Source organism: Miniopterus natalensis, chromosome 17 (genome assembly GCF_054644295.1).
Source record: "Miniopterus natalensis isolate mMinNat1 chromosome 17, mMinNat1.hap1, whole genome shotgun sequence".
NCBI lineage: Eukaryota > Metazoa > Chordata > Mammalia > Chiroptera > Miniopteridae > Miniopterus > Miniopterus natalensis.
Window position 1 is genome coordinate 21308694 of NC_142097.1, and position 14991 is coordinate 21323684.

Sequence of the window (14991 nt, forward strand, 5' to 3'; positions counted from 1 at the left end):
GATACATATTTAGGCCATGGCTGTTTCCACTCTTGTCTGTTGCTTGCAGAAACTTGGATCCTAACAGCTGCCACCCTGTGCCCTCATGGTGGGATCTTGTCAAGTCTTCCCCTTGTTTAGGGCAAGGGCGGTTTTCAGCCCTTGAGTGGGGCTGCTTTTCCCACCACTCCCAGTAGGTACTTCCAGTCCTGCCTCTGAGCTATCCATTCAGACCAGTTAGGCAAGATGCCCCACCTGGTGGCAGCAGGGAAATCCCTGCCATACACTGCCAGGCGGAGGGGAGGAATAAGTTGATGAAGAAAAGGCCCGGGCACTGACCAGGGCATGAATAGCTGGGGCATACCACATGCCCAGAACAAAGACTGCCCCACCCACTGCTCCTGTCCCTGGGGCCAGGTTTCCAGAGAACTGAACTGGGGGTAGGTCTGGACTCCCAGCCCTTCCAGGCAGCTCCTGAGGGCCTGCATGTGATCAGGGGTGACTTGGTGGTCATGGGACAGGGGCCTGTCTGAGGGTGGATGCCACCAGCACCCAGGGTGCCTTGTCTCATCTGGCTCCACACCCCCTGAAGCTGTGCACAAGAGTGTGTGTGCGGGGACATACCTGCACACCTTGGGGTAAAGACCGAAGGTCCAGTGGGTTCTTGGAGGGGTCCTGGGTACACGGAAAGGGCAGCAGCCTTGTGCCAGTGTGCCCAGGACAGGTGCAAGGGCCAGTCCAGGAGACTCCAGGCTTACCCGCTCTGCAGTCCCGCTGCCCTGGGCCTGCTGCAGAGGAGCAGAGCCGCCCGAGGTCTCCAGAGGAGCCTCTGGCTGCTGAACAAGGGGGGGGGGCCATCTTCTCCGGAGGTCGCCCCCCAAAGGCCGCTCCTACCCACGCGCCGGAAATCCTGAAAGCTGTCCCCTGCTCGGTAGGACTCGCGGCTGGGATGTCACAGAGGCAGCGACATCACAGGCGCAGCGCCCACAGCATCTCCACCTCCCACGCACAGTCCCCAGCCAAAGAGCACAGCGGAGGCGGAGGGGCAGCAGCCACCAGCCCTCCCCCCGCCTCCCCGACAGAGCCTCCTCGGTCGCCTCCTCGGTCTGCATGGGGGTGACAGGTGGGAGCGGGCGCGCGGCGGGGCGGGGCGGGGCGGGGCTCGGAGGGACGACCAGGCGCGAACGGGGCGGGCAAAGTGAAAGTGAGGGGCGGGGCGCGGAGGGGGCAGTGTTGGCCCCGGGTCCCTGCCCCTGCTAGTCGAGCCCGGGGCTCTGGAGGAAGGGCGACCCCTCCCCGTCCCGCGGGGGTGGGGCGGCTGCTGCCCCAACTCCCACAGCCCTGGCCCCGCGCGGTGCGGCAGCGTGCGTGTGCACCGGCACCCACGCACACCTTGGGGTTAATTTAAGGCCGCAGATTCGGAGGGCTCTTTCCCAGGGGTCCTAAGAGCAGTAACCTTGTGCCCAGGAAAGGACTCATGAATTATCCAAACCGCTGACACCGCTAAAATCACGTCCAGCTGTCCCTGGAGGATGCGTGGAACTTTTGCAGAAAGCAAAAAGGAATCCACTTCAACAAACGTTTAATGAGCACCTCCTTTGTGCTTTGCGCTCTTCTCTGTACCAAGGAGGAAAGATGTTTGCCCCTCAGGACCCTGAGTCTCCCAGTTTCGAATAATCGGGACTCAGATCCCCAATGAAATCAAGACTTTTCTCTCAGGACCCTCTCTCCCAGGAAGACCATGGGCCAGCATTAAAAAATGTACCAAAACCAACAACCAGAGAGCAGCTCCTCTCCTTTCCCAAATCTGTTGGGTAGCAAATTTATGCAGACACTTTAAGTCATTCCTGAAACATTTATTGCACCCCCTTCTGGGTTTATTCTTATGCTAGCTAGACCCTGGGTCTGAAGAGTTGACTAAAAGTTATAATGTAGGCCAGCAAAAGCATCAGCCTCTGGGCCCACCTCCAGCTCCTGGGTCTAAGGAGCGCCAGGAGGAGGTATTGCTGCAGCTACCTTCTTGCCTTCAGCACCTGACCCTTCCCAGTACCCGGGATGACAAGGCTGCTACCAGGGGCCAGGAATGGTCAGGGTTGAGCCCCAACTAAGCCGAGGGCTCAGGCTCTTCAAATCTCCCAGGCCCACCCCACTGAAGAAATGAGAGGTGGCTTGGCCCTAAGTAAAGTCACAGTGTATGTATCCAACTTGCCCTTTTCCCTGACCAACAATGACTTATACTGGATATTTTCCAAGTGTGACTAAGTTGCAAAGGTTACTCTAATGAAAGATAAAGATACCAGGAAGCATAAAGGCATTGCATTTATTTTTGGATAAAGACTGCACAAAACTGTACCCAGGCGAAAAACAGTTATTCGGTTGAGTGATAAAAGCAAGCATTGCTACTGACAATGGGAAACAGTTGAATTCACCCGAAGACAAAACTACTTTGATAAATCTAAGTGTTATGAATGTGGGTGAAGAAATAGAAAGTGGCAATAAGGGGAAGACCCTGCTCTTGAGAGCCTTGGTCAGGCCAGAGCTTTCCAGCAAGCCAAAACCAACAAAATAATGGAAACCAGTTCAGGAGGCCCCTGCACATCTGGTGATTCAAAACACCCAAGGATTAAGAGAAGCACATTTTTCAGTGATGAGCAAGAACTTAGTGATTAAAACTATATTATGTAACTATCGTTAAAATTTTGTTTTAAATCTTGGAGCACCGAGTTCAGTTGGAACTAAAGATTACTTTTAGAATTTAAGCATAAGAATACTTACAAATAATTTTTTCCTATAAAGTAGTTCATAGGAAATTGAAAAGAAATCTTAAAGTATCATGTTTCTCTCTTGCCTTAGCAGAGTATTAAAAAATCAAGATTTGCTAATAACCAGTAATCTTGAAAAGTTTATTTGAAAAAAAGAAAACAATACTATTATAGTAATACTATTGTCATTCCAAGAAGTAAGATACATATTTAAAAGATTTGTTTGAGAGTTCATTATAAAAGTTTATTCATGTCTGATTAGTTTACATGAGGACTTTTCAAATAAATTTCATCTGTAAAATAACTTCATAAAGACTATGAAAAGTTGAATGATTTATTGTTATTAGAGGTTAATAAAATTTTCAAGAGAATTTTGGTTTAAAAAAAATTTTAAATGTGCATTGGACAGCTAGGTATGTCATAGATGGCACTGGAAATTTGAGTTGGACTTTCATGTATGTCTAGGATTTTGCCAGAAAAGAAACTCTGGGTATTGGAAATCGCATGTGCAAAGGCACTGAGGCATAAAAGGGCCTGCCATGCACTGGAGTTTCTTGGGCTTGGAGCAAGGCAAGGAGCTAGATACTAAGAGATTTTTTAAAAAGAAGGAAACAGAGATCAGATCAGGCAAGATATTTGAGGTCACCCTAGAGTCAGGATGTGACCAGAGGCAACTGTGATGCAGCAGACTCACTCTGGGGTCATTGAAAAAACCAAGATGGAGGGAAATATGGTTGCAATGGTTCCGCTAGAGGCCTAAAGAGATTTCAGAAAACAAAGTGGTTAGCATCATGGGGTTTGGAGTTTAGTCAGGTCTGTGTTCAGATCCTGGCACTGCTCTTATAACTGTGTGACCTTGTGCAAGTTTCCTCATCTGTGAGAGGAGAGTCATGACCACTTGTGCATAGGGTGACCGAAGATTGAATGTGTGCAAAGCACTCAGCACTGAGTAAGTCCTGGATTTGCGCTGACTTTGGTGTTGAGAGATGAGAAGAGGCAGTGGGGGTGGAAAAGGGGTTGTGCATAAGGTCAGCATCAGCAGGAGGAAAATCAGAAATTGGGAAGTGAGAGAAGATCACAAATTACCCAGGCTTCTAATTTGGGTGATAGGATGAAGGATGAACCAGAGAGAGGGGAGAGAGAGTTATAAAGAGATGAGAGATTGGACAGGAATATAGGTCAGACATGCAGAACGACATTGGCCACTCTATTCTGGGCCCACAGAATAGGATAAACCGCAGGGTTTAGCCGCGGGGGGATAAGGAATTCATTTCTTTGCACAGACTTTTGCTGAGCATCCCCTTGTGCCATACTCTGTGCAGGGAATCGGAGATGCAAACTGAGCAACCCACCCTACCCACCTCTAATTGAGGGTCAGCAAGAGGCCATGCACTCAGATCCAGGTCTACAGCGGTGGGGTGGGGTGACTGGAAGAGGAGCCCCCAGACCAGGGCCATGAGATGGAGCCTGGAAAACCTCTAGGAAGAAGTGAGCCCTGAACATCACCACCATAGGGAACAAGGGAATTCCAGAGAGAGGCGACAGCTCAGGCTCTGACGAGGGAACCGTGGTGTTTTGGACAAGGTGAAGCTGAGGGCCCCTTAGGGAGAATACCTAACCGGTGACTGCAGTTTAAGTCTAGAGCTCAGAAGCGGGAAAAGGAAATAGAGATTAGCGGGTCTCCGGTGGTTGTGGCCAAAGACTTGAAAACTCCAGGGGGCCAGGGACTATGTGTGTCATCACTGTGTCCTCAGTCCTTAGCACAGTGCCTGGCTCATAGCTCAGGCTCAGTATTTTAACTTTATTAAATATGTGCATGTGGTTAACTAGTACTGAAGAGCTTATTCAGTGATGAAAAGCAGGAGTCCCCTGCACCACACCCCGTCTCCGTCCTCAGAGGAACCGCGGTTTGGTTGGAACTGGTTTTTCTGCCCACTGACCACCTTATCACTCTACCAGCTCTCAGGCCCTGTCTTGGTTTATCAGTTCAAGACGTTACCACCATCCTGCTCCAATAGCCCCACCCTCCCCCACCTTCCCAGCAGTGCTTTTAGATCTGCAGATACCTTGGTAAGTTTAACATATTTATGTCTTTGTTTTTCATTAACTTTAGGCAGTATATTTTGACATCCACATAGTAAGATGAAGTTCTTAGTGCCCCTCCATTCCCTTCAGCTTTCTTCCCTGCCTTTCACCTCCAAGACTCTAGCCTGTATTTTTATTTTTTAAATATCAAGGTTGGCAGCATTTCCAATTGTCCCATACCCATAATTATGTTTTCTAAATTTTGTCTATGTGTTGATCCTAAAAATTGAAAGTTAATAACCAGGGTTTACATTATTGTGACTACATAACTACTGTTTACTGCAGAGCCAGGAAAGTTACCATGATTACCTTTCCTTTCTCATATAGCTTTTTTGTGTTTCCTGGAGTTTCTAGTTGCCTTTTCCTTGTACTCTTTTGTTTTATCAAAGCCTTGGCTTTCTTTAAACTCTACATCTAATCCACTACTCTATCAGGTTTTCTTTACTTCAGATGGTCCAGGGTCCATCTTCTTACAACTATGCGAACTGGTCGCAGGTCTCTATATACAAATAACATCCTGGGACTCAGCTGCTTTCCTGGGGAGGGGGCGAGGGGGAGATACACAATTTCCTTCCTGGCTCTCTTGTTTTACACCTTAATTTTGCTTAATCCCCCCCCCCCCCCAAAAGAAGTACATTTTCTGAGTCTTTTCACATCTGAAATGCTAGTTTGGCTCAAAATACAATTCTAGGTTAAAAACTGTTTTCTTCAGAATTTTAAAGACAACCGTTGCTGCTAACTCTGTCCAGTGCGATTCCCCTCCCCCCGTAGTAGGTGACTGGTTTTCGGACTTTGGAAGCATTTAGGAATTCTTTACTCCTGGCGCAATGAACTTTCACAGCAAGGATCTTTTGATGTCTATTTCTGGGCATTCGGTGAACCCTTTTAAGTCAATGACATTCTTAAGCTAGAGAAATTTTCTTCTGTCTGTTCTTTAGTCTTTCTGGGTTTCCTTTCTAGAATTGGACTTCCGATTGATCCTTTTTTCTCACATTGTCTTGATATTTTGTTTCCACTTTCTAGGAAGATTCTCGAAAGTGTTTTATATTCCAGTTCTATTTACCAAAAAGTTCTTTCTCTAATTTCTTTTTTTTTTTTTAATATATCTTTATTGATCTCAGAGAGAGGAAAGGAGAGGGAGAGAGAGAGAAACATCAAAGATGAGAGAGTCATTGATCAGCTGCCTCCTGCACGCCCCCGACTGGGGATCGAGCCCGCAACCCGGGCATGTGCCCTGACCAGGAATCAAACCCCAATCACCTGGATCCTAGGTCGATGCTCAACCGCTAAGTCACACCCAGCTGGGCTCTAATTCTTTCTTAATTGCTTTCTGGATGCAATTTTATATTATTGAATATTTTCATCTCTGAACCTCTGAAGATGAGTAGCGTTTTCTTTAAGCTCCCTTCTGTTTTCCAAGTTATTCCAGAGTCGCCTTTTCTCTTGGTCTGTCACTTGCATGTTGGCAGTTTCTTCAAATGTCTGGTGATGCTCGGCTGTCTGTGTTTAAGAGTGAAATCATAAAAAGCTGACTGGGAGCCTGTGACGGCAGGGCTTATACCTGGCAGGTGTCACTTTATGGTGATCAGGCAGGAGCAGGACACATCTCTGGTTCAAGAAGATCAACAAAATTGATCAATTTCTAGCCAAAGTGAACAGGAACAAAAAGAAAAATGACCGAAATTATCAGTATGAGGAATGAAAGAGGTAACATCACTACAGACTCTACAGATAAGAAAACGATAATAAGGAAGTATTACAAACAACGAATGCCAATAAATTCAACAACTTAGATGAAATGGGCAAATTCCTTCTAAAAAATGCAAACTTCAAAAGCTCACTCAAGAAGAAGTAGATATTCTGGAGATAGTGGTGGTGGTGGCTGCACAAAAATGTGAATGTACTTAATGCCATGAATTGTATACTTAAAAATAGTTTAGATGGGCAACTTTATGTTATGTATATTTACCATGATAAAAAAGAAGAAATAGGCTGAGTAGCTCTGTATCTATTTTTTAAAGTTGAATTTGTGATTAATCTTCTCCAAGGAAACTCCAGGCCCAGGTTCACAAGCTTCACTTGTGAATTCTACCAAAAGAAGAAATAATACCAATTTTACACAAACTCAGAAAATTAAAGAGGGAATACTTCTCAAGTCATTCTATGAGGCCAGCATTGCTCTAATATCAAAACCTGACAAAGACATTACAAGGAAAGAAAATTACATACTAGTATACCTCGTGAACATATGTAAAAATTCTAAAAAAAGAAAAATAGATAATACATCATGGTGAAATGAAGTTTATTCCAGGAAAGCAAGAGTGGTTTAAAAATCACTTTTTAAAAATCAATGTATTTCACCAAAAAAAAAGAATTAACAGAATAACATATGTCAGTATTCATATGTTAACGTATAACATGTTCTATATAATATATAATATGTTACACCAGAATATAAAATAAAAACTATATGATCATCTCAATAATCAGAAAAAGCATCAGACAAAATCCAACATCCCTTCCTAATTAAAAGCTAAGTAAACTAGGAATAGAAGGGATCATTGTCAACCCGATCAAAGGCACCTGTGAGAAAAACGACAGCTAACATCATATTTGATGGTAACATCACGAATGCTTTCCCCCCACACTCAGGATCAAAGCAAGGATGGCCGCTCTCCACTCTATTCAGCATTGTACTGGAGATTGTTCTCCATGCAATAAGGCAAGAAAAGGAAATAAAGAGACACCAGGTGGGAAAGGAAGAAAAGTAAGGCTGTCTTGAGTTATACACATTGTTTATTTAGAAAACGTTATGGAAGCTATGAAAAAAGCACACACCTAGAACCAAAAGGATTTTAGGACAGTTGCAAGATACAAGATCAGTACATTTCTGTATACTAGCAACCAGCAATTGGAAACTGAAGTTATTTCTCATACTACAGAATGTCACAGAAGCCCCAAGTTGAGTCAACCTCAGACTTTTGCTTTCAACCCCCAGTGCTGCTGTGAGGTCCACATCATAATCGTTTCACCTCCTATCCACACTCAGTTGCTGTTCGTGGAAGGGTTAAGGCTGGGGGGTGTTGATTCAATTGCCAGGGAAACTTTGTAAACAAGAAAGGAAGGTTGTGGGGTCAGAGGTCTGGGAGGAGCAGTGCCTGGGCAGATGGAGTTGGAGATGAAGAGAGAAGTAGGGAGGAAGTCAAGGGAGCGTGGAGGGTTCTGAAGAGACCACTTAGCTGCCCCTGGGAGCTTGCCCATGGTGGCACACCCAGCCAGTCAGCTAATCCCATGGCCCAGGCTGAACTACTCACCCAAATCCTAGTCCCAAGACCAGCCATGCAGGGATCCACCTCAGCCTCTGCATCTCTGGGAAGAGGCCACAGCACATTCCAATCCTTCTGATATAATCCTGGGAGCAATTTTTCTCAGCCAGAGCCAAGGTTGTCACTTTCTGACACACTCCCAGCTCACGGGGACCCAACTTGCCCATTGCCATGATGACCTCACCATGGGGAGGTCCACTACCCTGGGGAGCAAAGGATGGGACAGCCTGGTGCCTCCCATCCCCAGAGGATGAAAAAAAACTTCTGCAGTAAAAAATACAAGCCTCCAGGGAGGGACCTGGGGTGGGGGGAGCTGCCCCAAGGAGTCGGTCTCCTCTGTGGAGGGATACCAGAGCTCATAAATCACCAGATCCGTGTCAGCATCAGCTCAGAACAAGCACCTGGGTTGAGAACCTGGGCCCAGAGTCGGGGATGGATGATCCCAGGGTGTGATGAGGTGAGAAGCCAGGGAAAGAGAGATGGGCTTCAGGATAAGAGGGGCTGGGGTTAGGTTGAGTGGCAGATCTGCAGCCTGGCAGGAGAGAGTGGAGAAAGGGACAGAGGAGCAGGAATGGAGGGAGATGGGGAAGGACCCCGCACAGTTCCAGGCTTCTGGGTAGGAGAGCATGCAGGGCAGGGCATTGAGTTTCCCACCTGCTGCTCCCCTGCCCTCACCTCCTTCTCCCTGCCAGGTGCCAATGGATTTCCCTGCTGTAGCAAGGATTCGGTGGACATAATGGAGACACAGTGAGAACCAGTCCCCCATCATCGGAGGACCTCTCCCCCACCTTCCAGGACCACCAACCCTTACCCCCTGCCACCACTGCCAAGTTTTCATGTACTCCCCCAACCCAGGATCTCCCTCCATCTTGCCTGTTTTCAAAATCTCCCCAAGGGTAGTATCCAGGCCAAAAGGTCATGGCGGGGGTGGGGGGTACCGCCCCCTCCAGCTTCTGCCTCCAGTCATCAACCTTGGGGGGACTAAGGGGTAGTGGGGCACACCAGGGATGTGGATGGGGCCTGGCCCTTAGCTCCAGCTTGCTCTAAGGACAGAGCTGTCCAAGTTGGGGGTGGGCAGGTTCCTAAGGAAGGAGAGGAGGTCTAGGCCCAGGTCGCATGGCTGAGCACTGAAGGCAAGGGGCCGAGATGGCAGCACACTGCTGTCAAAACTGAGGGGACCCCGCGCACGCGCGCACACACACACCCCTCTGCTTTCCACATCTGCCAAGCTGGGACTGAGCAGGTTAGGGGGCAGGCAGTGCCCTGGGCTTCTCCTTCCATGAGGAGCCACCTCCTGAGCACTGGTTCTCCAGGTGACCTGCATCAGCTCACTGGAATGCTTAGTTAAAACGAAGAGTCCTAGGCCTCGCCTCCAACCATCTAAGGGGGAGAGGGGCAGCGTGGCAAGCTCTCCAGGCACTTTCTAAACTCACTGAAGTTTGAGAACACAACTCCAGAATTCCTGGTGGAAGCAGGGACAGCCAGGGGAGTGGACAAGGCAGGGGGCCAGTTGCTGTATAAGGCAGGGGGGCCTTGTGGGCCCCAGACATCCCTTTCCCCCTAAAGCCATCCCACCAGCCCCATGGAGCCCTGTCACCCACTCTGTCTCCTCCTGCCTTAGGACTGACATGAACCAGCACCAGTTCCAGGGCACACAGGAATGGCCCCAGCCTACGCAGGAGGAAGATGAACAGGAGGTAGCAGTGGGGGGGCCCCCTCTTAAGGAGAGGCGGTGGGGGAGGGGCGGGGGCAGGGCTCCTGGAGGCCCATCTTCCCTAAATTCTGACTAGCCCCTGCCCTTGACAGCCTTGGGGCCCTAGTACCAGACCAGCGTTGGCCTGCTCACACACACCTGCTCACGCGCCTCCCTGCCCCAGGCAGGTCTCTGCAGAGGCAAGTGCGGGGGAGGAAGTGAGCAGAGCGTGGGCAGGGAGCAGAGCAGGGAATGAGTCCCAGGGAGGGCCTGAGGGGCAGGGGCCTCCTCAGCTTTCAGTTGAAAACTTTTCAGCTGGAGAATGAATTGCTAGAGCTGGATCCCCCACAAAAAATGGACGGGGACCTAGACACAGAACTGAACCAGGAGACCATCGCTGTGCCGCCGCTGGAGTGCTGCTCCATCCTCAAGTCTGACACCAAACTGGACTCCAACTTGAAGGCCTGCAATGAAGACCTGGAGGAACAGAAGTGCAAGGAACAGTCCATCCAGCCCCCCACAAAGGGGCAGCAGGACACCCACCAGCCGAGTTCGAGGCTGAACTCCATCCACCCAAGTTTCACCGACGAGGAACAAGTGTCCCCCACCCATCGCTCCATCCTTGTGCAGACTTCCAAGCACCTCTTCTGGGCAGACAAGCGCGTCCAGGCCTCAGAACACAGCCTGCTGCAATGGAACACCAGCAGGCAGCCTGGCAAGCATGGCACAGGTAAGACCACCAACCACCTGAGACTGGAGTCAGTCCCCAAGGACACCCCGTGCTCCGAGAAGCAGCTCCAGTGCCCCAGCACCCAGCCAGAGCTTTCAGACACAGGCTCCCCGCAGCCGCCAAGCACCCACTCGCCCTCCAATCTCCCACCAGCTATCGGCCTAGAAGATCTGATCAACCTCGCATCTTCCTTGGCCATAGCCTCCTCCAGCAACAGGGACTTGCCCAATTTGGGGAACATAATAAAACCTCCACCCCAGAAGGCCGAGGAGCCTTCCACGGTGCCGGTGGTGGAGAGTGCCTCCCCGCCGCCTGCCAAGGAGGAAGCAGAGCAGGAAAAGCTCTGTGAGTTGCTAGGGAAGCCACCAGAAAAACCACTGGAAGCCGGGGAGCCGCAGAAAGCTTGCAAGCAGGAAGACAAGAACTTCCTTCACCCTTACTTTGACTTTAGCAAGCCGGGGCTCCAGAAGACTGCCCTTGAAGGGAAAGTAAAGTTTTTCTCCACCTCGGCCAGGCCCTCTCCACCGAAAGGAGACAACATCAAGTAAGTGAGGTCGGCACACAGCTCCCCATGAGAGAAGGCTGGGTGGGGGGGCGAGTGCACTCCCCACACAGTTGGGTGAGGGTGGGGAACAGTAGAATGGGGGGCTGGGTGGGGGATGGGGTGGATTTTGCTGGCTCAACCTCAGTGACCTCATAAAGGCTGCCGGAAACAAGGTTCCAGTGGGCTGAGGTGGAGTGCCAAGGCCAGGGCTGCAGGAGGCCTGGGGACCTTGGAGAGTGAGCACTCCAGGGCTCAGGCAGGGCCCTGGGTTCAAAATGGGAAGGGCCATTCTAGCATTAGGAAGCTTCTCACCCAGAGGCCAGGTGACCTCTGCCTCATCGGAAATGCTCAGGCCAGTGTCTGCCCTGCCGAGAACCTAATGGCTCCGACCCATCGAGTGGCAAAACAGGGGACATGGTTCTCCAGCACCCCTTGCTGCTTCCTAGTGATGAATGGACACAACAATGTCAGCTGCCCAATCAGTGTGCAGCAGGAATAGGCCCTCTTACCCCAGTGTCCTCCTCAGAGTGGCCTCTGGACTCATCCCTCTTCTGTGACCCTCCCACTGAGGCCCAAGTGACACTCTCTCTTTTGCATTGCAGCTCAGTGCCGGGAACCAAGAAACAGAATCCGTTATTGCTGAAAATCCATTTTAAGCTGTTGCCCCAGCCTGCCCCCAGAAAAATGACTAAACAAAGCCAATAAAGGCTCCAGTGCTGGCTCCCAGCTCAGACATTTTGTGCAGAAGTTCCTGAACCAGTGAGCTCACCTGGCTGCGAAGTCCTAATCTCAGTTTTTTAGGGATGCCACCTCATTTTTTAGCTATTCCAGTCCCACCTGCTCACTCCCCACAGGGAGTTCCACTTCACTCACACCATTCTAGCCTCCATATCATCAACAGACTCAGGACTGGTCTTGGGGAGGCCTCAGTGCCCTCTCTGAGGCTTCAGTTTCTTAGATCATAAAATAGGGCTTCCTCTTGGCCTGAAGCCAGGGACACATTGGGATCATCTGAAGAGAGTCTCCTGGGGGTGGGGCTGGGCAGGCAAGAAGGCGACTCTGAAGGGAGTTCTTCCTTCCTTCTTCTCTCCATGGGGAAGGCCTGGCATGGGGAAGGGACAGTGTCCAGGGGCTTGAAGGAGGGAAATAATGAAGCTGAAAGATTGGCCCTCCAGGAGGCCACAGCCTTGAGTTGGAGGTACCACAAAATGTAGGGGAGAGCCATGTGTAATAGTGCATGCAACACACACACACCATGAGCTGACAGGCACTCACATAACACATCCACACAAAGACAGAGGAAGCACGATGCACACATGCCAGTGTGGCTCAGCGGTTGAGCCTCGACCTAGGATCCAGGAGATCGTGGTTCGATTCCTGGTCAGGGCACATGCCCGGGTTGAGGGAGTCGATTCCCAGTTGGGGGCATGCAAGAGGCAGCCGATCAGTGACTCTTATCATTGATGTTTCTATCTCTCTCTCCCTCTCCCTTCCTCTCTCTAAAATCAATAAAAACATTTAAAAAGAAACCCCTTTGACATTTGGGGAACCCAATGCCCCCCAAAGATCATGCCTTGATATTGGCAGAGGTCCCTCAAAACAGAAGCATTTTATTCATCAGTAATTTTCTGTGCCTGCTACATGCCATGTGCCAGCAGGGCTCCTACAGCCTCAAAGCACTGTAGCTCCAGAGCCAGACTGCCAGAGTTCAAAGCCCAGGATTGCACCTACTGGTGGTGTGACCTTGGACATAAGTTTTGAATGTTATTCATACAGACATGTCCAAACATGAGTTTTGGACATGAGAATTGAATGGGCACTAAACAAGTTCCAACACACAGCAGCCACTGTTGTTCTTTATATTAAAAATTATAATGCCCAGGGGGTTGGAGTGACCCAATCCTCAGTCCCATCTGAGCTACAGTGGACAGATCTCAGGGTTACTATGTATGCAGTTCACCTTGTTGCCTGCCCCTCTTCCTGCCCCCAGCATTCCAGGATATCTTCAAACTGTTCCGCTCCAGCCCAATAGGCACTGTGGACATGCGCAGCATGAAAGCTGCCCTGTGCACCATGGGTATCCAGCCCATAGATGTGTGAGGCGCTGCAGCAGGCAGACTTGGATGGTGGGTGCCCCCATCTCTGCCCTCTCATCTTCTCCCACCTCTAGCCCACAGAATCCCTGGCCTAGTCTATTTTAAAGTTTCCTCTTCCAGGAAGTCTGCCCTGATCAATATGCCTATCCCATAGCCTCCAAATATTTCTGCTGTGTTAATCTTCAGCCTTACTTGGTGCTTCCCCAGGGCAAGGGCTATTTCTCCTCCACTCAACCAGGGCTGACACTTGGCTAGAGGCAGGACTGGCTTCTCTAATGCCTAGAACTTCTGGCAAGCCCCTAGTATAGGCCTTCTGCACAGCACCCCCTCCTGTCTCTTCCCAGGTGACGGAATTATAAGCTTCAAAGACCTCCTGGGTATCTTCACAGACAGCTACCACCTCGCTCAGTGCTTGGGTGAGTGGCAGGGCCTGTGGGGCAAGATGGGCCTGGCTTGAGGGAGGCTCCTCCTTTCCCTCCCCTGTGTTCTTTGACACCAGGCCAGGTGAGGAAGCAGGGTCTGTGACCCCCAAGGCCTGCAGACCCTGTACTTAGAGACCCTGTTCAAGCTGATGAGGCAGGGCTTTGTGCCCTACAAGCAGGAGGGATGAGGTAGGTGGGCACAACTATATCCGGCTACAGGGCCCAGGATGGGTTCCTTAATGTTCCTGCCCCAGAGATGGGAGCCCTGAATTCTGGGCCTGTTTCCTGGGCCCTAAAACGGCCCAAGGCCAGAAACAAGTGGCTTCCTGTCCAGCTTTGGTTTCCCCACCTGTGAGATGGAGAGGAGCGGTGGAGGCGGTGTCTGAGGCGGCTGCTCCACTTTTCTCCTTCAAGCTGCTACTCCTAGAAGCAGCGGGCTCTGCGGCTGAGCCCAGGCTGCGGGGCGCGCGGTCGCCGGGGCCTCACCTCGTCCTGCCTGGCCCAGCGGCTCAGCGGCCTTCCCAGCACGGAGCCCGCACGCTCGCCGCACAGAGCGTCCCTTGGTGGGGCTGGGAGGACCCGCGGGAAAGCGGGACTCTCACTCAGGACCCGCTCTCAGGACTGGCCCTCCTTCCCCTCGCACGGACTTTCCCACCCTAGGTTCGCGCAGCGCCTACTCGCAGATGCCCAACCTGGCCGCGCGGACGGACGTGGCCCGAGCACAAGAGTCCGACTTCCCAAGACCTACCCCTCCCACCACCCCAAGCTCGGGGCTGCCCCGGGGCCTGCAGCGGAGGTGAAAGGCGGCGGGGGAAGGGAGGGAGGCGGGGCCGACGAGTGGGGGCGGGCCCTGCAGATAAGGGGCGGACCATGCTAGGGGCGGGGAGGGGAGGGAGGAGGGGAGGGGAGGGGAGGAGGGGAGGAGAAGGGGAGGGGGGGGAGGGAGGGAAGGGGGAGGGGAGAACAAGGGCGGGGCAGACAGATGGGATGTGACAAGCCAGGGCGGGACGGGGGGGGGGGGGCAGGCAAAGAAGAGTGGGAGCAGGACTCCGAGAAATGGGGACAGGGCCGGCAGAGACGGAGGTCCAACAGTCAGAGATGTGATCTGAGGTCACTCACAGACTTGACTAAGGACAGGGCAGGGTACCCAGCTAGGAAGTAGGACTGGTGGAAACGGGACGGGGCGGGCACAAAGGCGCCCTGAAGGGGAGCTAATCCGGCGTCTCTAACCGCACGACGGGCTGGACGCTCGGCCAGCGCCCTCGGCCTCCAGCAGGATTCCAGGACCAACCACTAGAGTATACTCTCCCCTCGAAGTTGGCTCCCCCCCCAGCTCTAGTGCAGAAGCAGCCCT

The 14991-nt window shown here is 51.2% G+C and overlaps 1 protein-coding gene and 1 pseudogene across 1 annotated transcript; both read left to right on the forward strand.

Annotated features, from left to right (window-relative positions):
- Positions 1–2136: 2136 nt before the first annotated feature.
- LOC148091252 (zinc finger CCHC-type and RNA-binding motif-containing protein 1 pseudogene) lies at positions 2137–2762 on the forward strand (annotated as a pseudogene).
- Positions 2763–8723: 5961 nt separating this feature from the next.
- SPATA32 (spermatogenesis associated 32) lies at positions 8724–11824 on the forward strand. Its single transcript, XM_016201998.2, is given in 5 exon segments — positions 8724–8899; positions 9774–9884; positions 10030–10150; positions 10152–11119; positions 11722–11824. Coding segments are annotated over 5 exon segments (1479 nt in total).
- Positions 11825–14991: the final 3167 nt, after the last annotated feature.